The following is a 24,981-nucleotide window of genomic DNA, read 5'->3' on the forward strand; positions in this document are numbered from 1 at the left end:
GAGACACTAAAAGTAGCAGATGAGTTTGTTATTTGAGCAGTAAGGTAACTGGTGATAGCCAAAGAAGAGAGGATACAGAATGCAGACTGGCTACAGCAAGAAAAGAATTTCAGAAAAACAGGAATTTGTAACATAGAAATAAATTTTAATGTTAGGAACTCTTTTCTGAAGGTATGTGTCTGGAGTAGATATGGACAATATAAAGTTTAGACAAAAAGAGAGTAGAAGCTTTTGGAGTGTAGTGCTACAGAGGAACACTGTATGGAGATGAAGTGTGTGTGATAAGCATTTCAGCTGAGAATACAAGCTTCTTAAATGTGCTGCTACAGAAGAATGCTGAAGATCAGATGGGTAGATCATGTAATAAATGAGAAGGTACTTAATCTAAATGGGGAAAAAATAAATTTATGACACAATTTGACTAAAAGAAGAGACTGGTCAATAGGACATACTCTGAGGCATTGAGCAATAGTCAGTTTGGTAATGGAGGGAAGTGTATGTGTTTGTGTGTGTGTGTGTGGGGGGGGGGGGATACTATAGAGGGAGATCATCATCATCATCATCATCATCATCATCATCAACAACAACAACAACAACAACACTATACAACTACAAATGGAAAAACACATTAATTATCATTTGCCATATCTTAATGTAGATAAGTACTTTGAGCTTGATGCAGTTGTCTGTAATGAAGAGTTTTTTGAAAAAAAAAAAAAAAAAGCGTGATAAATATTCATTCGGATCTTGATAGGGCTTAAAAGTGGTGAGAGGATTAGCAACTTGCTTTAAATGTTCGGAAATATAAAACTGTAAACTACTCAGAATGCAGAAACGTAGCTTTCTGAACTAGGCCTACAACATAAAGTAGTCACAGTGGTAATCACTAAACTAATACAGATACCTGGCTGTAATGATCACATAAGCTCAGTCTAGGTTAATTATGAGCCATACTTTGTTTCATTAGTAGAACACTAGGAAAATTAAGTTTGCAAAGGAGTTTGTTTACTACTGATTCATGCAACCCATCCTAGAGTGTGAGAACTACATCAAATAGGATTAACAAGGAATATTGAATGCATGCAAAGAAAGGCAGCACAAATGATACACATTCGTTTGATCCATGGAAGAGCAACACAGAATGAGAACTACCAGATGCTCGAAGATAAATGCAAACCATCCCATGGAAGCCTACTCACAAATATTCAAGAATGAGGAATCAGAGAAAAGACTACAACTTCCTATGTATCGCTCCTGTAGGGCAAGACTGGGTTAATTACAATGCGCGCATATGCGTTTAAGCAACCATTCTTCTGCGCCATATGGAAATGTAATGGGAAGAAGCCATAATAACTGGGGACAGGAAAAGTCGTTCTATTTTATGGCCAAATTCCGTGTTATTTTTAAGCAATTTCGGTTTTATTTGTAGCCAATTCTGGTGCTTCTGTATCCAATTCAGTGCTACTTTTTGTCAAATTCGTTGCGATTTTTGTCATATTCGTGTTGTGTACTATGTGGATCACCTTTACATGGTATAAAACTTTAAGAACCAAAACCATAATTCATCTATACAGGCACTTCCATACTTAACAACAGGTCTGGTTTGACAAGGACGACGGAAGAGGTAGTCTACGGTGGTATTCCAGCAATGATCATACCGTTATTTGCTTGAAGTGATTTAGGCCTTTATGGAGAGCATGGAAAACCTAAATCAGGATTGCCGAAGACAAGGCCGGCCTGTTTGAAAGTGTGCAATCACCGTCAGTCTATACCTAGTGTAGAGTACTGTTTTGTTAATACATTGTTATAAGTAAGTTATTTCACATGTAATGTACAAAGTTAGTACCGGTACTATATAGTTTATATGTTTCTGAATAGTAATCACTGCAAACATTACAAACACATTATCAGCTGACACCAGGACCACAACGCGAATGTTTGGTTTTCGTTTTGTGTTCTACACCTTCCCAGTAGCTTGATTGAAAAGATGTGTCAGCGTCGCTCCATTAGTTTTGGTTTATGTTTATTCTTTTTTCATAAATGCAGGTTCAGTCTAGAACCTGTGCCATGGTCACAGACAAAACTGTTTGTGCAGTAACTATAAAAGTGTACCCTCTACTTTAAACATATCTTTACAATGAGCACAGCTACTGTTTTTGGTTATTACTCTGATAGCTCTTTTCTGTTGTTTGCTGATACACTCCTGGAAATTGAAATAAGAACACCGTGAATTCATTGTCCCAGGAAGGGGAAACCTTATTGACACATTCCTGGGGTCAGATACATCACATGATCACACTGACAGAACCACAGGCACATAGACACAGGCAACAGAGCATGCACAATGTCGGCACTAGTACAGTGTATATCCACCTTTCGCAGCAATGCAGGCTGCTATTCTCCCATGGAGACGATCATAGAGATGCTGGATGTAGTCCTGTGGAACGGCTTGCCATGCCATTTCCACCTGGCGCCTCAGTTGGACCAGCGTTCGTGCTGGACGTGCAGACCGCGTGAGACGACGCTTCATCCAGTCCCAAACATGCTCAATGGGGGACAGATCCGGAGATCTTGCTGGCCAGGGTAGTTGACTTACACCTTCTAGAGCACGTTGGGTGGCACGGGATACATGCGGACGTGCATTGTCCTGTTGGAACAGCAAGTTCCCTTGCCGGTCTAGGAATGGTAGAACGATGGGTTTGATGACGGTTTGGATGTACCGTGCACTATTCAGTGTCCCCTCGACGATCACCAGTGGTGTACGGCCAGTGTAGGAGATCGCTCCCCACACCATGATGCCGGGTGTTGGCCGTGTGTGCCTCGGTCGTATGCAGTCCTGATTGTGGTGCTCACCTGCACGGCGCCAAACACGCATACGACCATCATTGGCACCAAGGCAGAAGCGACTCTCATCGCTGAAGACGACACGTCTCCATTCGTCCCTCCATTCACGCCTGTCGCGACACCACTGGAGGCGGGCTGCACGATGTTGGGGCGTGAGCGGAAGACGGCCTAACGGTGTGCGGGACCGTAGCCCAGCTTCATGGAGACGGTTGCGAATGGTCCTCGCCGATACCCCAGGAGCAACAGTGTCCCTAATTTGCTGGGAAGTGGCGGTGCGGTCCCCTACGGCACTGCGTAGGATCCTACGGTCTTGGCGTGCATCCGTGCGTCGCTGCGGTCCGGTCCCAGGTCGACGGGCACGTGCACCTTCCGCCGACCACTGGCAACAACATCGATGTACTGTGGAGACCTCACGACCCATGTGTTGAGCAATTCGGCGGTACGTCCACCCGGCCTCCCGCATGTCCACTATACGCCCTCGCTCAAAGTCCGTCAACTGCACATACGGTTCACGTCCACACTGTCGCGGCATGCTACCAGTGTTAAAGACTGCGATGGAGCTCCGTATGCCACGGCAAACTGGCTGACACTGACGGCGGCGGTGCACAAATGCTGTGCAGCTAGCGCCATTCGACGGCCAACACCGCAGTTCCTGGTGTATCCGCTGTGCCGTGCATGTGATCATTGCTTGTACAGCCCTCTCGCAGTGTCCAGAGCAAGTATGGTGGTTCTGACACACCGGTGTCAATGTGTTCTTTTTTCCATTTCCAGGAGTGTATTTTGTTTATTTGTGACCCAGAAAAAATTCCATAGGTAAGACTTGAGGATATACCTGAGTAGTCTGCAACTGAAAGATAGAGCCAGCCGGTGTGACCAAGCGGTGCTAGGCGCTTCAGTCTGGAACCGCGCGACCGATACGGTCGCAGGTTCGAATCCTGCCTCGGGCAAGGATGTGTGTGATGTCCTTAGGTTATTTAGGTTTGTTGTTGTTGTGGTCTTCAGTCCTGAGACTGGTTTGATGCAGCTCTCCATGCTACTCTATCCTGTGCAAGCCTCTTCATCTCCCAGTACCTACTGCAACCTACATCCTTCTGAATCTGCTTAGTGTATTCAGCTCTTGGTCTCTCTCTACGATTTTTACCCTCCACGCTGCCCTCCAATACTAAATTGGTGATCCATTGATGCCCCAGAACATGTCCTACCAACCGATCCCTTCTTCTGGTCAAGTTGTGCCACAAACTTCTCCCCAATCCTATTCAATACTTCCTCATTAGTTATGTGATCTACCCATCTAATCTTCAGCATTCTTCTGTAGCACCACATTTTGAAAGCTTCTATTCTCTTCTTGTCCAAACTATTTATCGTACATGTTTCACTTCCATACATGGCTACACTCCATACAAATACTTTCAGAAATGACTTCCTGACACTTAAATCCATACTCGATGTTTCTCTTCTTCAGAAACGGTTTCCTTGCCATTGCCAGTCTACATTTTATATCCTCTCTACTTCGACCATCGTTATTTTGCTCCCCAAATAGCAAAACTCCTTTACTACTTTAAGTGTCTCATTTCCTAATCTAATTCCCTCAGCATCACCCGACTTAATTCGACTACATTCCATTATCCTCGTTTTGCTTTTGTTGATGTTCATCTTATATCCTCCTTTCAAGACACTGTCCATTCCATTCAACTGCTCTTCCAAGTCCTTTGCTGTCTCTGACAGAATTACAATGTCATCGGCGTACCTTAAGGTTTTTATTTCTTCTCCATGGATTTTAATACCTACCCCGAATTTTTCTTTTGTTTCCTTTACTGCTTGCTCAATATACAAATTGAATAACATCGGGGAGAGGCTACAACCCTGTCTCACTCCCTCCCCAACCACTGCTTCCCTTTCATGTCCCTCGACTCTTATAACTGCCATCTGGTTTCTGTACAAATTGTAAATAGCCTTTCGCTCCCTATATTTTACCCCTGCCACCTTTAGAATTTGAAAGAGAGTATTCCAGTTATCATTGTCAAAACCTTTCTCTAAGTCTACAAATGCTAGAAACGTAGGTTTGCCTTTCCTTAATCTTTGTTCTAAGATAAGTCGTAAGGTCAGTATTGCCTCACGTGTTCTAGTGTTTCTACGGAATCCAAACTGATCTTCCCCGAGGTCAGCTTCTACTAGTTTTTCCATTCGTCTGTAAAGAATTCATGTTAGTATTTTGCAGTTGTGGCTTATTAAACTGATTGTTCAGTAATTTTCACATCTGTCAACACCTGCTTTCTTTGGGATTGGAATTATTATATTCATCTTGAAGTCTGAGGGTATTTCGCCTGTTTCATACATCTTGCTCACCAGATGGTAGAGTTTTGTCAGGACTGGCTCTCCCAAGGCCGTCAGTAGTTCCAATGGAATGTTGTCTACTCCGGGGCCTTGTTTCGACTCAGGTCTTTCAGTGCTCTGTCAAACTCTTCACGCAGTATCATATCTCCCATTTCATCTTCCTCTACATCCTCTTCCATTTCCATAATATTGTCCTCAAGTACATCGCCCTTGTATAGACCCTCTATATAATCCTTCCACCTTTCTGCTTTCCCTTCTTTGCTTAGAACTGGGTTTCCATCCGAGCTCTTGATATTCATACAAGTGGTTCTCTTATCTCCAAAGGTCTCTTTAATTTTCCTGTAGGCAGTATATATCTTACCCCTAGTGAGATAAACCTCTACATCCTTACATTTGTCCTCTAGCCATCCCTGCTTAGCCATTTTGCACTTCTACTCTGTGCAAAATTCTACCAGGCGGCTTCCTCTTGCATCTCTTAGGCCCAGTCCATATTCACCTACTACGTTTCCTTCTCTCCCTTTTCCTACACTCGAATTCCAGTCACCCATGACTATTAAATTTTCGTCTCCCTTCACTATCTGAATAATTTCTTTTAAATGATCATACATTTCTTCAATTTCTTCGTCATCTGCAGAGCTAGTTGGCATATAAACTTGTACTACTGTAGTAGGTGTGGGCTTCGTATCTATCTTGGCCGCAATAATGTGTTCACTATGCTGTTTGTAGTAGCTTACCAAAGATACTTCTGGTACTCTCCTCTCTTGTGGACACTGTTTCTCCTGCAGGAAATACAAGTCCCATCAGTACCTGTCAACTTTGAGTAGCATGTAAATACTAGGTCTAGCTGTTCTGCACAGGGTAGACAGGGAACAACGAGGACTCAGGGTGTTACACCGATCCTTCTAACAAACCAGTTCGTGGTGCTTTCATTCACTGAAACTGAGCAAGTAGGACTACTTCACCTGTTTCGGGAAAACCTATGTCCCATGTCAAAAGGAGGCAAGCACAAAAGGGTAGGAGTCAATTAAACATTGACAGTTCAACATACGGCGAGTAATGGTACTTCTTAGGGAAATGGCAGCAAGGGATGCAAAGAAATACACCAGGTACACTAAGTTAGTACGCCTGGGGGCCTCATTCACCGTGATAACTATTCCGGCAGCCACTGAGGGAACAGGGTGCAACCATGCACTTTGGAACAGATGTCAATCGTCTGGGCTCTGAGGTCATACTTGGACCACTCTTGCAACTAGCAGAGAGAGCTGAGAATACAAGCCTTGCTCACAGAGTTTCAACGAAGCTCACAATCTGCAGCATTGTGTCCACAACAAATCGTGGCCCCTGCTTCTGAGTCGACTGGAATGCTTGACCCAGAACTCCCAGGGTTCTATGACAAGCTAGGCTGGCACTTCCTAGACGTGAGCCATAGGGTTGAGAGTTGCTGGGTTCTAAATGAATCAGGTGTGCACTACACACCAGATGTAGCTACTCAAGTAGCTGACTGTGTGGGGGATACACGCAAGAGTTCTTTCAGATTAGGCAACTTTCCCTCCAATCCAGATAACGACAGCTGTGGAAAACTCAGAAGTATCAGTTTAAGATTCCAAGAAATGCCTACATCTGAGGAGAGTATCAGAATCTTGCCGAAGCATCCACAACAAAGTTCTGAGCGCTTCTAAAAAACACTGAGGTTCACATATTAATAGGCATAGAAATCCGGTTAAAACCTGAAGATTACATTAGTGAGATCTTTGGGTCAAATTTATACCGAAACGATAAGGAAATGGGAAATGGATATGGTGTATTTGTCGCAGTAGACAAGAAACTCAAATTTCCCAAGATAGAAACAAACTGCATGTGAAATTGTTTGGGCAAGACTCCGTATAAAGGGCGAACAAAAAATTATAATAGGTTCTCTGTATCGATCATCAGATTCTCCTCCTAATATAACTGAAAACTTTAGAGAAAATCTCAGTTGCTTATACGTAAGTTCCCCAATAATAATGTAATCATTGGAGGAAATTTTAATCATCCAACAATCGATTGGGAAAATTATAGTTTTATCAGTGGTGGGCATGAAAAGACATCCTGTGAAGCTGGCCGAATTGGCCGCGCGGTTCTAGTCGCTACAATCTGGAACCCCGAGACCGCTACGGTCGCAGGTTCGAATCCTGCCTCGGGCATGGATGTGTGTGATGTCCTTAGCTTAGTTAGGTTTAAGTAGTTCTCAGTTCTAGGGGACTGATGACCTCAGAAGTTAAGTCCCATAGTGCTCAGAGCCATTTGAGCCACATCCTGTGATACGTTACTAAATTCCTTCTTTGAAAACTACCTGTAACACATCGTTCAGAACCCTTCTCGTGATGCAAATACATTAAATCTAATGGCAACAAACAGACCTGACCTCTTTGAGGAAGACCATATTTAAGGTGGTATCGGTGACCATAACGCAATTATAGCAATAATGAATACCAAAACACAAAGGGCGCATTTGGAAGACTGCTAAAACAAGCAGAAAGATTCATATGTTCAGCAAACTAGACAGAGAACAGTATGTGAAACTTTCAGTGACTACCATAGCAGAATACTGTCAAATTATCTTTCACATCCCCCTGCCCCTCTCCCCCCAACCCCCCCTCCACCCCCCCAAAAAGAAAATCTGGTCACATTTAAAGGCTGATAGTGGCACCAAAGTTAAGTGTCCAATCACTCATGGGCGAGGTTGTAACTGAAGTTGAGGGTGGCAAAGCAAAAGCAGAAATCCTTAACTCTGTTTTCAAATGTTCCTTTAAAAAGCAAAATCCGAGAGCATTGCTCTAACTGGATTCCCCTACCACTGAAAAGATGAGTGAATTTGACATTATTGTCGGTGGAGTTGAGAACAGCTGAAATCGTTAAAACTGAATAAAGCTGCAGGACCCGATGAAATCCCTATCATGTTCTATACCCAAATCGCAGCCTTTCTATTAAATATAATCTATCGAACCCTCGAACAAAAACGTGCACCCAGTAGTTGGAAGAAAGCACAGGTCACACCTGTCCGTAAGAAGGGTATCAGAGGTGATCCACAAACTACCTATAATATCTTTGACGTCAAATTGTTGTAGAATCTTTGAACACGTTCTGAGGTCAAACACAACGGATTTCGAAAACATAGATAATGTGAAACCCAACTCACACTTTGTCACATGGCATCGTGAAAGCCATGGATCAAGGCAGTTACGTAGATGCCCAAGGTTTTTTTTTTATTTATGGGAAGCATTTGACTCAATACCCCTTCGCTTACCATATGGAGTATCGGACGAAATATGTGCTGGACTGAGGAGTTCTTGATAGAGAGAACGCAGCACGTTGTTATGGATGGAGAGACATCGAGAGATTTAGAAATAACTTGGTGTGTACCCAGGGAAGTGTGTTGGGTCCACTGCTGTTCATGTTGTATATTAATGATCTTGCGGACAATATTAATAGCAAGCTGAGATGATGCAGTTATCTACAATTAAGTACAACATGAACGAAATTGTACAAATATTCAGTCAGACCCTGATAAAATTCCAAAGTGGTGCAATGGTTGGCAGCTTGTTTTAGATGTTCAAAAATCTAAAACTGTACACTTCACAAAAAGAAAGCAAGCATAGTATCCTATGAAAATAATATTAGTGAGTCACATCTGGTGTCTCATACAAATAATTGGATGTAACACTTCGTAGGGACATGAAGTGGAACGATCACGTAGGATCTGTCGTCGGTAAAGCAGGTAGGAGTTTTAGGTTTATTAATAGAATACAAGGGAAATGCAACCAGTCTGCAAAGGAGATTGCTTACAAATCAGTCGTGCGACCCATCCTAGAATATTGCTCAAGTATGCGGGACCTGCACCAAATAAGACTAGCAGGGGATATTGAATGTATATAGAGAAAGCCAGCACGAACGGTAACGGAGTCTTTTGATCCGCGGAAGTGTCACTGTGACGTTGAAAGAACTGAACCAACAAACTTTTGAAGATCAATTGGACAGAATGAATATCCACGTCAGTCTCTGAAAATTTTGTTTCCAGATCTGATTGACCTTGCATATTAGACAAGTAGAACCTAGTTCGGTGAATGTTCGATAGGAAATGAAGTAATATGGGGAGTGTCCCAAGAAAGCTAACGTTGTCAGTGTATATAACTGATTTATCATTAGCGTCTGTAGCACCATAAAATCATTCGCTGGTGGTGCTGGAAAGTATAGTTGTTGGCAGATCAAAAGGAAATGAGAAAAGACCTGGGGAACATTTCGATTTGGTACAATTAATTCGTAAAGATAGGCGAATTCTATCAGTAGAAAGCCTCCTTACAAGGACCGGCTTTAAATGACGACTCTAGCAATACACTACGATCCGCTTCATACAGCTCCCATAGCTTTGTGAGGGTAAGATTAAATTAATTACAGCACACACAGAGGCATGTCAACAATCATTTTTGCCTCGTTCCTTACGTAAATAGAACGGGAAAAATACCGAATAATTGGTACTTGCTTCAGTTCGTTATCCTGAGTGGACTCCAAGTACCTAACGGAAACATGCAGTTACTTCGTAATTTTCGTATTCCTCCGGTTTCTTAATCTCAGCGAAATACAGGGAGTACCGAATATGTTGTATCAGCCGTCATGTTTCTTCCCCGCATGTACTGTAATTCGTATCCGACGTGGGTGGAGTCGACAATATTCGTAATCCTCGAGAAGGTATATATTATAGGTCCTCGGTAATCCTCCAGTTCCTTATTACCAGATACATTTCGCGCGTCCAATAATGGCGTGAGTTAATTGTGCGAAAATGTAATGTCTCCATTACCACCTATTTTGTTAGTTTGACTCACCCGCGGTTTTGCAAACAGTTCACTTCTATTATAAAGTTCAGTTGTGATGATAGTGGAGTTGTCACTAATATTTTACAACGACTCGTTATTCTAGTTTTCTAAGTTCATATTAACGGAAATTTTGTATATTTTCTCAGCGTGTAGTACAATAATCACGTATGATAGTTTTTTTCCAATTTGTTTCCATCGTACCTGTCACGTCTGCTACAGTTTTCTACAACCACTTCACTCGCCTCCTAGTCAACAGTGTAAAATTTCTGAGAAAAGTGGTACAATTCCGCCGAGGTTTTGGTCCATATCTGTCTGCGATTCCCGCTCCGATAACTGACGCGCCATTAATTTGTCAACGAAACAGCGTGCTCATTGCCCAGCGGTAACCGCATGTTTTAAACGCGTTATACTCGTCTGTAATGACGTCCAGTAACAAATTCTGTGTAACGGGTAAGTGCCTCGACAATACCGATTACATAGAGTATAAAATTTAGTCGTGGCGTAGCGTCTGGAGCGAGGCTGCGCCCGGCGGCAGTTTACATGAGCAGGCAGCAGCTGGAGCAAATGCCGCAATCCCGCATCTCCGGCTCGCTCGATGATTGCCAAGATTTCATTTTCAGATAAAACGGCCGCGCCGCGTGCCGGAAGAGGCTCGCCAGCGGACGGGCTCCCCCGTTTCGCCGGCGCAGATAACAATCGGAGGAAATTAAACGGGACAATGCCTCAAATGCGGCTAAACTAATTAACTCTGCGGATAGCGCGCGCCGGGCCACACTGGCGGGCCGCGGGTTCGTTTCCCGGGCCCCAGGGGACGCTGCCATTTCCCCCTCCGGCCGCTACTTCCCGCTCCCTCCTACGCCTCGTTCTGCCGTTCCCTCTCCCTGTATCTCGTGCTACTCGCCACGCTGAGGAAGCAATCATCATAAATCTCCGAAACTTTGCTCACGTATCAGAGAAAGGAGTAAATTTCTCTCTCTGGCATTGAAAATCGGTGTCTTTTATGTAAAAATACCAAGGAAAATCGGAACGTAACGTACAATAATTTTCTTACCAAAATATTCAATAGGTAACAGAGCAAAAAAAAAAAAAAAAAAAAAAAACCGCAAAAGTGAACTTACAGCTTTTACCTACTTTTCCACATAGTCACCAATGTTCTCAACACATTTCTCCCATCATTGTACCCGTTTCAAGATGTCCTGTTCGTAGAAGTTCGTTCGGGTGGAGTATAGCCACCTGCGTACTGCTATTTCCGCATCTGTCGCAAAGCTTTGGCCGCCTACGAATTTTGTTATGGCGCCGAACAGATGAAAATCCAACTGTGCCAAGTCTAGATTGTATGGTGGAGGTCTCCCACCAAAATTTGGCGATTTCCTCACGAACAGGAGCAGCAACAGAGGGGACGGGGGGGGGGGGGGGGAGAGGAGCACTGTCATGAAGAAGTACGACACCGCCAGCATTACTGTTGTGACGTTTGCCACGAAGGGCGCGACGCAACTTAACCAAAGTTTTGATGTCGGCTGCAGCATTCACAGTGCTCCCATGTTCAGCAAAGTCCAACAACAACACACCATGCGTATCCATGTCACGAGCAACTTCCTTCGAACATTTTTTGCAGTGGGGAACCGGCATTTTTCCACTCATTTGAGGCCTGCTTGGTATTGGACAAGTTGTGGTATGCTCACGACTCATCACCAGTGACTATTCTTTTCAGAAAGTCATGCCCTTCTGCGGCGTAACACGTTAAGTGACCCAAGCTTGTCATCATTCGCTGGTCCTTGCGGTTGTCACGTTCTTAAGCACCTAGAGCGCACAAACCTTACGAAATTTCAACGTGTAATGAACAATATCGTACACTGTACCATAGGAAATGGTAAACTGCTGCGATAAGTTCCGCAATTCCACACGTCGGTCGTTCAAATTTGCTGCCTCAATGGCCCCGACATTCTGTTGTGTTGCAGCTGTTATCGTCCGCCCGGAGCGTGGCGAATCACTAATGTTCAGACGGCCCTCTTGCAAGACTGCACATCACCTGCAGACATTGATACGGTCCATACAGTCGTCCCCACACTCGCCACGCATATCGCTGCGAATTTAACTCAGTATATGTCCTTAGGCCCACAAATATCGAACTACGCTCCGCAGGTCTTGACAAGTTGACGACAGTAACGTGTGCGCCATGTCTGCTTCGTAGTTCAGGCTCCTCTCGCTACAGCTGCACATCAAAGCAAAATAACCATTGTAGCGCAAACTTCGGACTATATCGTCGTGAAATTTCAACATTCTAGCTGCAATACCAGGGGAGAAGAAAATTATTTTGCGTTACTTTCCGATCCTCGTATATTGTACTGATTTATCTACTTGTTGCCATGGGCGTAGAGAGCAGGTTTTGGGGGTTGAACCCCCGCCCCCACCCTTCCGGGATTACAGCAGCAGTGTCAACAATTCAGGTACGTTCCTGTTGCTGGTCAATGCTTCTGACCTCATACCGCATGTCCGGTAAGGCTGAGTAGCCCTTTTTTCGAGAGAATAGATTAGTTTCCTTGTGCTGACTTATTTTTAAAACCAATAAAAACAGCTCTTTTTGTATAGTCTAGATCTCTGGGAAGTATTCATGATAATTCTTCAGAAAGTCTTGGTGTGCAAACTAATGTTTATCTTCATTTACTTCTAAATACTAGTAAATGAAATTCACCTAGGCAGATACCTCAACATCTTATGGTCGTCCAGCGCTACCGTGAAATGGAGCATAAGATCTGAAAACCATTTTGGCACAATTACCATAGTATTGACCTCCAACAACGAGATGATCTTCAATACGCCCTACTCGAAATTTTTTTAGAGTTCCCCAGTCATTATTCTGTTTTGTCACCATTTCCATTATCGATTTTGAAAAGTCTTTGTAACTTCACGAATAACACTTTTAGGCAAAAAGGTTTTTTCATCTCATCATGTGATGTTTATTCCCCACAAAATAAACAGTTTGTTTTAAGGTAAAATTTTTGAACTGGCGATCAATAAACGTGAGACTCATTTTCACTGTACCCATCCTAGCACAATGATCTTTCTAACAAGATTTTCTTCACGTTTCAGCAACAAAAGTGATTCAGTTCACCAAGACATCCATCCTTTCTCGTTTTAATCCTCTCAATAAACGTCTGTACGCCTTTTTCCTTCACTGTGTTAGGTCTACCCCGTCAATAACTCTTTCATCACAAACAAAGCGTTCAGACATTGCTCCGGCTTCCACTGATGGGCGTAACTAAAGAACGGTCAGCTGACGACTGATGCCTCTTTCACTGCCAGGTTTAACAGTGGTCAGTAAAAGATCCGACAGAAAGCAATGCTTTCAGCAGCAGACCACAAAATACAGTGAATGATTGCATAGATAAATAAATGGAGCAATAAGGGCGAATACTGGCAAAAACAACTGAATGGAAAAAAAAGAACTGACGGTCATTCACTGGGATTCCCATAAAACTGATAAATGGAAATATTTACTAAACCAACTAGGTTTGTCGACACCTCCTTAGCCTTTTTGGAAACATTCATGTGCGCTACGAATATTCGCCTTCAGATTTTATCTTCTAACTAGCCAGTACTCAGATACTGCAAGTTTTACGGCGATCAAACAAGTGTATATCGAAATCTGAAAAGCTTGCGTCCCGTGATATAGCCTGCAAGGCGTGGAAGTACCAGTGTGCCGCGTGAGCGCGTTATAGATACGTTCACATTCAACTGCGATACTTATTTATATTAGCGAGTGTGAAATTCCATTAATCCTATTCTAACACTTCCAGTTAATCAGTTGATTACTAACGTTCGCAGGGACGTCAAACAGAACACAAGCGTAACTATGACTTCCGACTTTACCGAGAAATACAGAACAGAAAACGGGGATGAATGTGCCTAGAAAATTTTTACAATCTATAGTCGAAATCAATAGGTCTTTGTGTCGGCAGAAGTCGTTAAACTCTTTGCAGTAGCCGAATATAGCCAGCCTTACCCATATAAAGTTGTTAATTTAATTTCATATTCATTATTATTAATAAGTAGATACTACATTCGAACATAAGCTTTCCTCTTCTGCATAGTAACGGAATCTTATAATTTTTATATGGCTATGAAGATGGAATCTGTTCTTTCGGACCATTGGTGATCTTGCAGCTCTCGTAGAATGAAATTACAATGAAATCCAGACCTTTAGCTGCTTACAGGCGTTGATATATATCAACGGGGCAGTCGAAAATGTGTGCGCCGACCGGGACTCGAACCCGGGATCTCCCACTTACATGGCAGACGCTCTATCCGACTGAGCCATCGAGGACACACAGGATAAGGTGACTGCTGCAGGGCCTTATCTCTGGCACGCTCCCCGTGCGACCCACACTTTCAACTTATTGTCCACAAAGATTAGATTAGATTAATACTAGTTCCATGGATCATGAATACGATATTTCGTAATGATGTGGAACGAGTCGAATTTTCCAATACATGACATAATTAGGTCAATTTAACAACATACTTAAGTTAATGTAACAACTTTATTTTATTGTGTTTTTTGTTTTTCTTTATTTTTTATTTTTATTTTTTAAATTTTTTTTAAATATTTTTTTTCCTTAATTTATATCTAAAAATTCCTCTATGGAGTAGAAGGAGTTGTCATTCAGAAATTCTTTTAATTTCTTCTTAAATACTTGTTGGTTATCTGTCAGACTTTTGATACTATTTGGTATGTGACCAAAGACTTTAGTGCCAGTATAATTCACCCCTTTCTGTGCCAAAGTTAGATTTAATCTTGAATAGTGAAGATCATCCTTTCTCCTAGTATTGTAGTTATGCACACTGCTATTACTTTTGAATTGGGTTTGGTTGTTAATAACAAATTTCATAAGAGAGTATATATACTGAGAAGCTACTGTGAATATCCCTAGATCCTTAAATAAATGTCTGCAGGATGATCTTGGGTGGACTCCAGCTATTATTCTGATTACACGCTTTTGTGCAATAAATACTTTATTCCTCAGTGATGAATTACCCCAAAATATGATGCCATATGAAAGCAATGAGTGAAAATAGGCGTAGTAAGCTAATTTACTAAGATGTTTATCACCAAAATTTGCAATGACCCTTATTGCATAAGTAGCTGAACTCAAACGTTTCAGCAGATCATCAATGTGTTTCTTCCAATTTAATCTCTCATCAATGGACACACCTAAAAATTTGCAATATTCTACCTTAGCTATATGCTTCTGATTAAGGTCTATATTTATTAATGGCGTCATACCATTCACTGTACGGAACTGTATGTACTGTGTCTTATCAAAATTCAGTGAGAGTCCGTTTACAAGGAACCACTTAGTAATTTTCTGAAAGACAGTATTGACAATTTCATCAGTTAATTCTTGTTTGTCAGGTGTGATTACTATACTTGTATCATCAGCAAAGAGAACTAACTTTGCCTCTTCATGAATATAGAATGGCAAGTCATTAATATATAATAAGAACAACAAAGGATCCAAGACTGACCCTTGTGGAACCCCATTCTTGATAGTTCCCCAGTTTGAGGCATGTGCTGATCTTTGCATGTTACGAGAACTACTTATTTCTACTTTCTGCACTCTTCCAGTTAGGTACGAATTAAACCATTTGTGCACTGTCCCACTCATGCCACAATACTTGAGCTTGTCTAGCAGAATTTCATGATTTACACAATCAAAAGCCTTTGAGAGATCACAAAAAATCCCAATGGGTGGTGTTCGGTTATTCAGATCATTCAAAATTTGACTGGTGAAAGCATATATGGCATTTTCTGTTGAAAAACCTTTCTGGAAACCAAACTGACATTTTGTTAGTACTTCATTTTTACAGATATGTGAAGCTACTCTTGAATACATTACTTTCTCAAAAATTTTGGATAAAGCTGTTAGAAGGGAGATTGGACGGTAATTGTTGACATCAGATCTATCCCCCTTTTTATGCAAAGGTATAACAATAGCATATTTCAGTCTATCAGGGAAAATGCCCTGTTCCAGAGAGCTATTACACAGGTGGCTGAGAATCTTACTTATCTGTTGAGAACAAGCTTTTAGTATTTTGCTGGAAATGCCATCAATTCCATGTGAGTTTTTGCTTTTAAGCAAGTTTATTATTTTCCTAATTTCAGAGGGAGAAGTGGGTGAGATTTCAATTGTATCAAATTGCATAGGTATGGCCTCTTCCATTAATAGCCTAGCATCTTCTAATGAACACCTGGATCCTACTATATCCACAACATTTAGAAAATGATTATTAAAAATATTTTCAACTTCTGACTTTTTGTTCGTAAAGTTTTCATTCAATTTGATGGTAATACTGTCTTCCTCTGCTCTTGGTTGACCTGCTTCTCTTTTAATAATATTCCAAATTGTTTTAATTTTATTATCAGAGTTGCTGATTTCAGACATGATACACATACTCCTGGATTTTTTAATAACTTTTCTTAATATAACACAGTAGTTTTTATAATTTTTGATAGTTTCTGGGTCACTACTCTTTCTTGCTGTCAGATACATTTCCCTTTTCCGGTTACAAGATATTTTTATACCCTTAGTAAGCCATGGTTTGTTACAAGGTTTCTTACGAGTATATTTAACTATTTTCTTGGGGAAGCAGTTTTCAAATGCATTTACAAAAATGTCATGAAATAAATTATATTTTAAATTGGCATCAGGTTCACGGTACACCTCATCCCAGTCTAACTGCTGTAGGCTTTCCCTGAAATTTGCAATTGTTAAATCGTTGACTGAACGTACTACTTTGGAGGACTGTTTAGTATTGCTGAATGGAGCTATGTCATATATTGTAACTAGCTGTGCACCATGATCAGAAAGACCATTCTCAACAGGCTGAGCATTTATCTGGTTAAACTTATCTTGGTCTATAAAGAAGTTATCTATCAGTGAGCTGCTATCCTTTACCACCCGAGTAGGAAAATCAATAGCGGGTGTCAAATTGAAAGAACCGAGTAATACTTCAAGGTCATTTTTCCTATTACCCTCTTTCAGAGAATCTACATTGAAGTCCCCACAAATAATAATTTGCTTCCCCCTGTCTGACAGATTGCACAACAAGGAGTCCAAATTTTTCAGAAATAGATGAAAATTTCCTGATGGGGACCTATATACAGTTACAATTATAAATGTGCCTTTATTTAATTTAAGCTCACAGGCACATGCTTCTATATGTTTCTCTACACAAAACTTTTTTGTTTCTATACTTTTTGCACAATGATAACTTTTGACATATATGGCAACTCCTCCTTTCTCCATATTTTCTCTCATTACATGTGCAGAGAGCTTATATCCACTTACATTTACCTTATCCATATCAGTAACAATGTGATGCTCAGACAGGCATAGTATATCTATTTCATTCTCAGCTTCTAAATCTTCTAAACAAACCAGAAGCTCATCTACTTTATTCTTTAAACTCCCAATATTTTGATGAAATATACTTACATTATTTTTAATTATACTTTTATGAGAACCTTTCCTTATTCTAACATTTGCACTACTCTCCTGTCTGAGTTTCTCATTGTGCTTAGGCCTAGTTCCTATACCAGTGGTCACACGGTGTTCAGAGAGGCAGATTATGTCAACTGGGTTGGGTGACTTTAATTCATCAATGCAATTACCTAGGACTGAGATACAACTTGGTGGAGATAAAATTTCTGGTGATTGGTGAAAATTTATAATTGATAGCTGTGATTGGTGATCCAATGTGCTAGAATTGTGCTGTTTAATTTCTTTCCTAAACTGAAGATTTGTTTCAATCCTGACCTCTCGTAGAACTTGACATCTTTCTGTCTTACCTATCCTAAAAAAGGTGCACATTTCTACACTTGCATCTACATGGATACTCTGCAAAGCACATTTAAGTGTCTGGCAGAGGGTTCATCGAACCACCTTCACAATTCTCTATTATTCCAATCTCGTACAGCGCGCGGAAAGAACGAACACCAATATCTTTCCGTACGAGCTCTGATTTCCCTTATTTTATCGTGGTGATCGTTTCTCCCTATGTAGGTCGGCGTCAACAAAACATTTTCGCATTCGGAGGAGAAAGTTGGTGATTGGAATTTCGTGAGAAGATTCCGTCGCAACGAAAAACGCCTTTCTTTTAATGATGTCCAGCCCAAATCCTGTATCATTTCTGTGACGCTCTCTCCCATATTTCGCCATAATACAAAACGTGCTGCCCTTCTTTGAACTTTTTCGATGTTCTCCGTCAGTCCTATCTGGTAAGTATCCCATACTGCACAGCAGTATTCTAAGAGAGGACGGTCAAGCGTAGTGTAGGCAGTCTCCATAGTAGATCTGTTAAATGTTCTACGTGTCCTGCCAATAAAAGGTAGTCTTTGGTTAGCCTTGGCACAACTTTTTCTGTGTTCCTTCCAGTTTAAGTTGTTCGTAATTGTAATACCTACGTATTTAGCTGAATTTACGGCTTTTAGATTAGACTGATTTATTGTGTAACCGAAGTTTAACGAATTCCTCTTAGCACTCATGTGGATGACCTCACCCTTTTCGTTATTTAGGGTCAACTTCCAATTTTCGCACCATTCAGATATATTTTCTAAGTCGTTTTGCAGTTTGTTTTGATCTTCTGATGACTTTATTAGTCGATAAACGACAGCGTCATCTGCAAACAGCCTAAGACAGCTGCTGAGATTGTCTCTCAAATCTTTTATATAGATAAGGAACAGCAAAGGGGCTATAACACTGTATGGCATTTGTAGTGCCCCTACCCACTATACTCATTACTAGCGGCAATTAGTATACTGATTCCCGTAAGAGTTCGGGCAATGTGAGTGCATCCGCATTGAAGAAGATCATTGGCTGGTAAGCCTTATCTATATGAAGATGGTATCTGTTCTTTCGGACATGTCCTTCAAAAGGACGCGCCCTTCCTTCCGTTGCAATAAAAAAAAAAAAAAAAAACGCGAGCAAAGATCTGTGTCTAATGACTTTCGCTGTCGTCGAGACAGAAAACACTACACTGACTCTCTTACTTTTACTATACTGTATAGTCAGCACTGAACAAGATGGAAGTTCTTTTCCACGTACTTCTCCTCTCTTCATGACTTTCACTGTACTGCTTCCCCCGTTCACTAACTCATTACTGTTTAATACTACACCACTTGCTGGAAAGACGTGGATTCCCGACATGCATGCACAAATGTTTACTGCCATCTCTAAACGACGTTTACTTCACTGCCATATAGAAAAATTTCTCTTTAGAGATACCACTGACAAAAGAATTTTACTGATTGATTTCTACCCGGTATCCACAATAACTTAAATTTTATATATTAACATGTGTATAGTGCCGTTTTGCGTTCTATTACAAGTCCAGTTTATTACCACGCGCATTTGTTGAACCCACCCCACTAGCCCAACAATCAAATCCTGGCTTCCCTTATGCTTCTTGTGTTGCTGTCTTCTGTCCCAAGACTGCTTCGTCTCAGCTCTCGAAGCCCATTCTTCTCGGCTGAACTAATCCAACCTACATCCACTCGAACCTTCTGTGTATTCAAGATTTGGTCTCCCTGTTCTCTACCCCTCGCACTTCCCTCTAATACCAATCTCACGAATTCTGCATATCTCAGACTGTCTCCTATCAACTGGTCCCTTCGTTTTTTAAAGTTGTGCCATAACATTCTTTTTCCCCCAATTCGATTCAGTACCGCCTCATTAATTAGTCTATCAACCTATCTCATCTTCAGCATTTTAGCACTACATTTCAAAAGCTTCTATTCGCTCGTTGTCTGAACTGTTTATTGTCCACGTTTCGCTTCCGCACTAGCCCAAACTCCATACAAATACTTTCGCAATAATTTACTGACATACTTATATTCGATGTTAACAATTTACCCTTTTAGAAATGCCCTTCGTGCTGTTGCCAATCCGAATTTTATATCCTCTCAGCTTCGGCCATCTTCAATTATTTTGCTGCCCACTTCCAAAATTCACCAACTACTTTTAGCGTTTCATTACCTATCTAATTCCCTCAGCATCGTTTGATTCAATTCGAAAACATCCCATTATTTTTTTTCTTTTATGGATATTCATCACGAAACCTATTTTCATGATTATATCCGTTCCGTCCCAATTTAAAGCCTTTTGCTTTCTACGTCAAAATTACAATGTCATCGGCAAACCTCAAAGTTTTTATTTCTTCCTCCAGACCTTTAGTGACGTTTTAGAGAAAAGTTTCGATGTGATGATGTGAGAGCACCTGAAAGTCAGACAGGCGCAAAATCTGGTGAATAGTATCAAAACAGTATGAACGTTGCAACGTTCTGTACTTCATATAATTTACATTTTCCATCGCCGAAACGATTTTCATGGTCTTAATGAAAGATAATTTTTTTTTGTACCTCAAGTCTCTTTTCACACACTGTCTCACATATATCTGGCGAAAAATACTTGCATAGTTTTCGACAGTTATTGTTTTACTCCTTGCAAAGTAAACAAGAACGACAATCACTCTCGTAACTCAGAAATCAAGGGCTTCACCTTTCCGGCAGCTGCAGTTGACTTTGGCTTTCTTTGTGCAGGTCCACTTCGTCCATCAATTGCTTCGATTGTCTCGTTCGTAAAACAGTATACAGAATAGTGAGCTTCTCTCAGCATGCCAGTGAACTGGTACCAGAAGTAGAGTAAACCACACACTTGGTTCTCTCTCTCTCTCTCTCTCTCTCTCTCTTTTACACACACACACACACACACACACACACACACACACACACACACACACACACACACACACACACACACTGCCTTGATATTGTTGTATGGGACGCAACACCCTATAATCAAAATAAAATTGACTTCAAACCCTTGGTTGCGACCACGGTTTTGGGGAAGTTCAAATATTGTCAGATCTTGATAAGATTTAAGCGTGAATTCCTATGGGTCACAGTTGCAATCGTTCTACTTCTATGTAGGGTGTAGCTATTCGCACGCATATGAAACGGGATGATCACAAAGGCCCAGTGGTACGGAAGGAAACGGCAGCCTTCGGCTCATTGACAGGGTGTAGGTAAAATACAGTCAGCCTATAAAGGAGATTTGCTTACTCATCTTACTCACGGGTAATTAGGAAATCCAAAAACCAGAAATTAGGAACCATACTCTCCGAAGGTAAAAACTACAAGTTTCAATTCTTTGTTCTGCTGTTAAAGAACGAGAAAAGATTTGGCACATATTTTGCAAGGGCAGTATTTAAATATTCCTGAGTACTAGTGTAAGACACTTTGCATAACTTCTAATTTACCGATAATTTTAAATTTCAAAAGAGAACCCGATAATAGGCACTTTCCCCTATAACAAGCGCGCTCCACGTTTCAAGACAGAGAATAAAAGAAAAAGCAGAGTACTTATAAAGGCGGATGGAACTGTTGGATGGTATGCTCTACGTCATGAGCTGGACCTCGCTGGCGAGATCAATCAATCAGCTGAGAAAACCTACAAAAAGTGTCCACCTCCATTCAGCGAGAATGGAAATAAATGCCACCTTCATATTTTATATTATTCCCGATGACTAAAGGTTGTAACTGTAGAAAGGGGAGGTACTGTTAAGTCACAGCGCTATCGTCTTTCCAGCACAGAGCAACGAGTATTCATGTACTTTTTATTTATGGAGGAGGCGTTTGTCTGGTGCTGTGTGGGAGAGGGAGGACAGTGTTTCGGGGAGATGTTGCTACGCATGTGAAATTAATGGACACGCAACGACAGTGATTATGCGAGAGACGTTCAGTAAGTAATACAACGCACTTTTTTTCAGAAAGCAGGTTGGTTTTATTCTGGATTCTAATATACTATGTTACTCCCTAATCTTCTAATCTCCGTTCAATGCGACAGCATTACGCCACCTTACTGATAGGGCCTGTATGTCCGCATACTACCACTCTACTGGTCGACGTCGGAGCCAATGTCTTGGTGCATCTATCACCTCCCTCATCCACTTACTGCGCCCTGCGGAGTGCATGTTTCATTGCGCCAAACAGATGGAAGTCGGAAAGTGCGAGAGCAGGGCTGTAGGATGGATGAGGAAGAACAATCCAATGAATTTTTGTGAGCTCCTCTGTCCCAATTAGGAGGGGAACCTGAAAATATTAATTGGCAGCAAGATAGAACTCGCCCCCATTGGCATCTCTTTGTACGACAGTGGTTGGTCGTAATAGTAAACACGACAGAGCTCTTTCCTGTTGGGCTCCCAAGTTTACCTGACATCATGGCATGCGATTTTTTTCTTTGGCGCTTTATAAAAGATCCTGTCTACATTCAGCCATTACCTAATGATATGTCAGAGTTAAGATACAGAATTGAAGATGCTATTGTTTCCATTACTCTGGACCTTTAACTATATTGTTGCAAGAATTGTATTTTACGTTGGATGCGTGCCGACTAATTCAAGGTGCACATATAGAACGTTTATAAGAGAAATTAGATGTATTTACCTTCATTTGGACAGATTCGTTATAAATTAAATTGAACAATTATAGTGTACCACTGAAACTGGGACGTCCTTCCACGGACAGGCTGAGAGGGACTCACCTCAGGTAGTCCCTCTTGCAGAGGATGAGGTTGGCCTTGGTGTAGAGCGTGGAGCCCACCTCACCCAGCCTGCAGTCGCAGCAGCCGCACTTGAGGCAGTCCTCGTGCCAGAACAGGTCCAGGGCCTGCCGACAAAACACGCGTCACTGTACTGGACGGCCGCTGGCTCCTCATTCACGTATGTTTCGAAAGGCTGTAAATCGTAAGTAATTACCACAGTCTTAACATATACAGTCGTGACACCGACTCCTGTGAAAGTGGTGGATGATCACTATTTAACAAAAGGCGATGTCTAAAAGAAAGTGCCCAATACGCAACCTAGCTAAAATGATCTCCTTGCGACGAGAGGACCGAGTGGAAGTCGACAAAGCCGCTGGGAGAGGTTTAATACCCGCGGTGCTTGTTCCCATGAAGAGAAGACCAGTGGCGACAGACAGCAACACGGAGATCATACGATGGAATCGAAGAGCTAGCAGGCCGAGGTAGGAAGCCTTGGCAGCAGCGTTAGTAGCCTCATTTCACGTCAGACTGACGTCACCAGAAACCCACATGAACATCACAGTGGGTCCCTGGAGAGCGAACAAGTGGAAGCTTTCTTGAACCTGTTGTACTAAGGACTGGACTGCGCATAGCACACAGAGGCTCTGGAGGGCACTGAGAGAATCATAGCATACGAAACAATTAAAAATGTGTTGCTGGGTGTACTGGGTGGCCTGATAGAAGGCGAAGACCAGCCATCAGTGTACACGAAGGTGCTATCGCTAAGTTGCGTCCGAAGGTGGAGAAACTGATAGCGATAGACCGAATCCAGAGTACTGGCCTTAGGAAGTGAATGAAGTCTGAGATGAACACTGGCCGCCACACGAAGTCTAGGTGGTGAACGGTTCACACCCATTGGGAATGTGGCAGGTAGCGTGAAGTGGAGCTGCAGTAGCAGTAGCTGAAAGCCAACTCTGGGAGGTAACAGAGAAGAAGGGCGCGCCCCATACTGGCGCTCAAGCCAGTCATCGAAAAAGAGGCCCTAGGATGGGTGGCTGGACATGGCTGACAAACAGCATGCGTATCCACTGAGGAGGATCTCACGCTGGATGACAGTGGTAGTTCGGCAGTCTGTGGGTAGAGACTCTCAACCGGGTTAGCCGAACGTATTCCACAATGGTGTATTATGTTAAGATGAATAAACGAAACAACCATAGTCTAGTTTTGAATGGACCAACGGGGAAGGGTGGTCCAATCAGCTCTTCAGGAAAGACTACTTACGGCACTTAGGACACTCAGGGACCAGGTAGAGCGTGCAGCCAAGTAAGACACGTGAGAAGGCCAATAAAGTTTCCTGTCAAGCATGAGCCTTAGAAATTTCGTATTTCAGCGAACGAAAGACCAACAAGCCCAAGATGCAAAGATGGTGCAATAAACCCTGTGCGCCGCCAGAAATTCATATAAAGGTTTTGTCAGAGGAAAAGCGAAAGCCACTGTCGATGCTCCACGAGTACAGACGGTCGAGACATCGCTGAAGACACTGCTCAGGGAGACAAGTTCGTGCAGAACTGCAAGTTCGTCGACGTAAAGGGAGCCGAAGATGGCTTGTGGGAGACAGGCCATAATAGGGTTAACGGCGATAGCAAAGAGGTCGTCGCTCAGGACAGAGCTGTGAGGCGCCCCATTCTCACGGATAAAGGTGTCCGCCAAGGCTGAACCCACACAGAACTTGAAAGGGAGTGGGCGGCTTCAGAAACCCCACAGCAGGTATTGTACACTTTCTCCAGTTCAAACAACACGACCACAGTCTGTTCCGCAGACAACAGTTCATGGCATGTGTTGACATAATGACGAGGTGGTCAACTGCAGAACGGAGCGCTCAAATCCACGTTGTGTAGTGGTTAGTAGATTGTCAAACTTAAGCCACTACATCAGCTGGCCATGAATCATACATTCCAGCACCTTACAAACACAGCTGGCGAGAGAAATGGGGGCAGCAGCTAGAAGGAAGGTGTCCGTCCTTACGGACCTTAGGTACGAATATGATAGCGGCTCGAGACCATCCTCTGGGAAACGTGCCATCTGTCTAAGTACGAAGGAGAAAGTGCTTGCCTGCAAGAGGAAGGTGCTGCAACATCGGAACTGATCACTGGCCGGCCTTGGGGCGGAACATCGGGATGAAGTGAGGGCATGGTCTAGATCCCTCGTAGTGAAGGCGACATTGTAGATTTTGAGTGGAGGATATCACTCAAGTCTCCTCCACTCGTTTCCGACGGAAGAAGGTGGGGTGACAATGGGTGGAGCTCGAAAGCTCCGCAAAATAGCCGCCTTAGTTGTTGGAGATAGCAGCAGGGTCCAAATGACACCATCTTCTA

At 42.3% G+C, this 24,981-nt stretch overlaps 1 protein-coding gene across 1 annotated transcript in view; it reads right to left on the reverse strand.

Moving 5' to 3' along the window:
• LOC126199108 (LIM domain only protein 3-like) overlaps positions 1-23,365 on the reverse strand; it is a 54,428-nt gene extending 31,063 nt beyond the window's left edge. Inside the window, exons 1-2 of the mRNA XM_049935861.1 lie at positions 23,333-23,365; positions 22,628-22,752 (exon numbers count right to left, since the gene is read on the reverse strand). Coding sequence (XP_049791818.1) covers positions 22,628-22,752; positions 23,333-23,365 — 158 coding nt within the window. The remainder of the gene's footprint in view (positions 1-22,627; positions 22,753-23,332) is intronic.
• Between the last annotated feature and the right edge of the window lie 1,616 nt (positions 23,366-24,981).

The sequence above is a fragment of the Schistocerca nitens genome, chromosome 8 (assembly GCF_023898315.1).
Source record: "Schistocerca nitens isolate TAMUIC-IGC-003100 chromosome 8, iqSchNite1.1, whole genome shotgun sequence".
NCBI lineage: Eukaryota > Metazoa > Arthropoda > Insecta > Orthoptera > Acrididae > Schistocerca > Schistocerca nitens.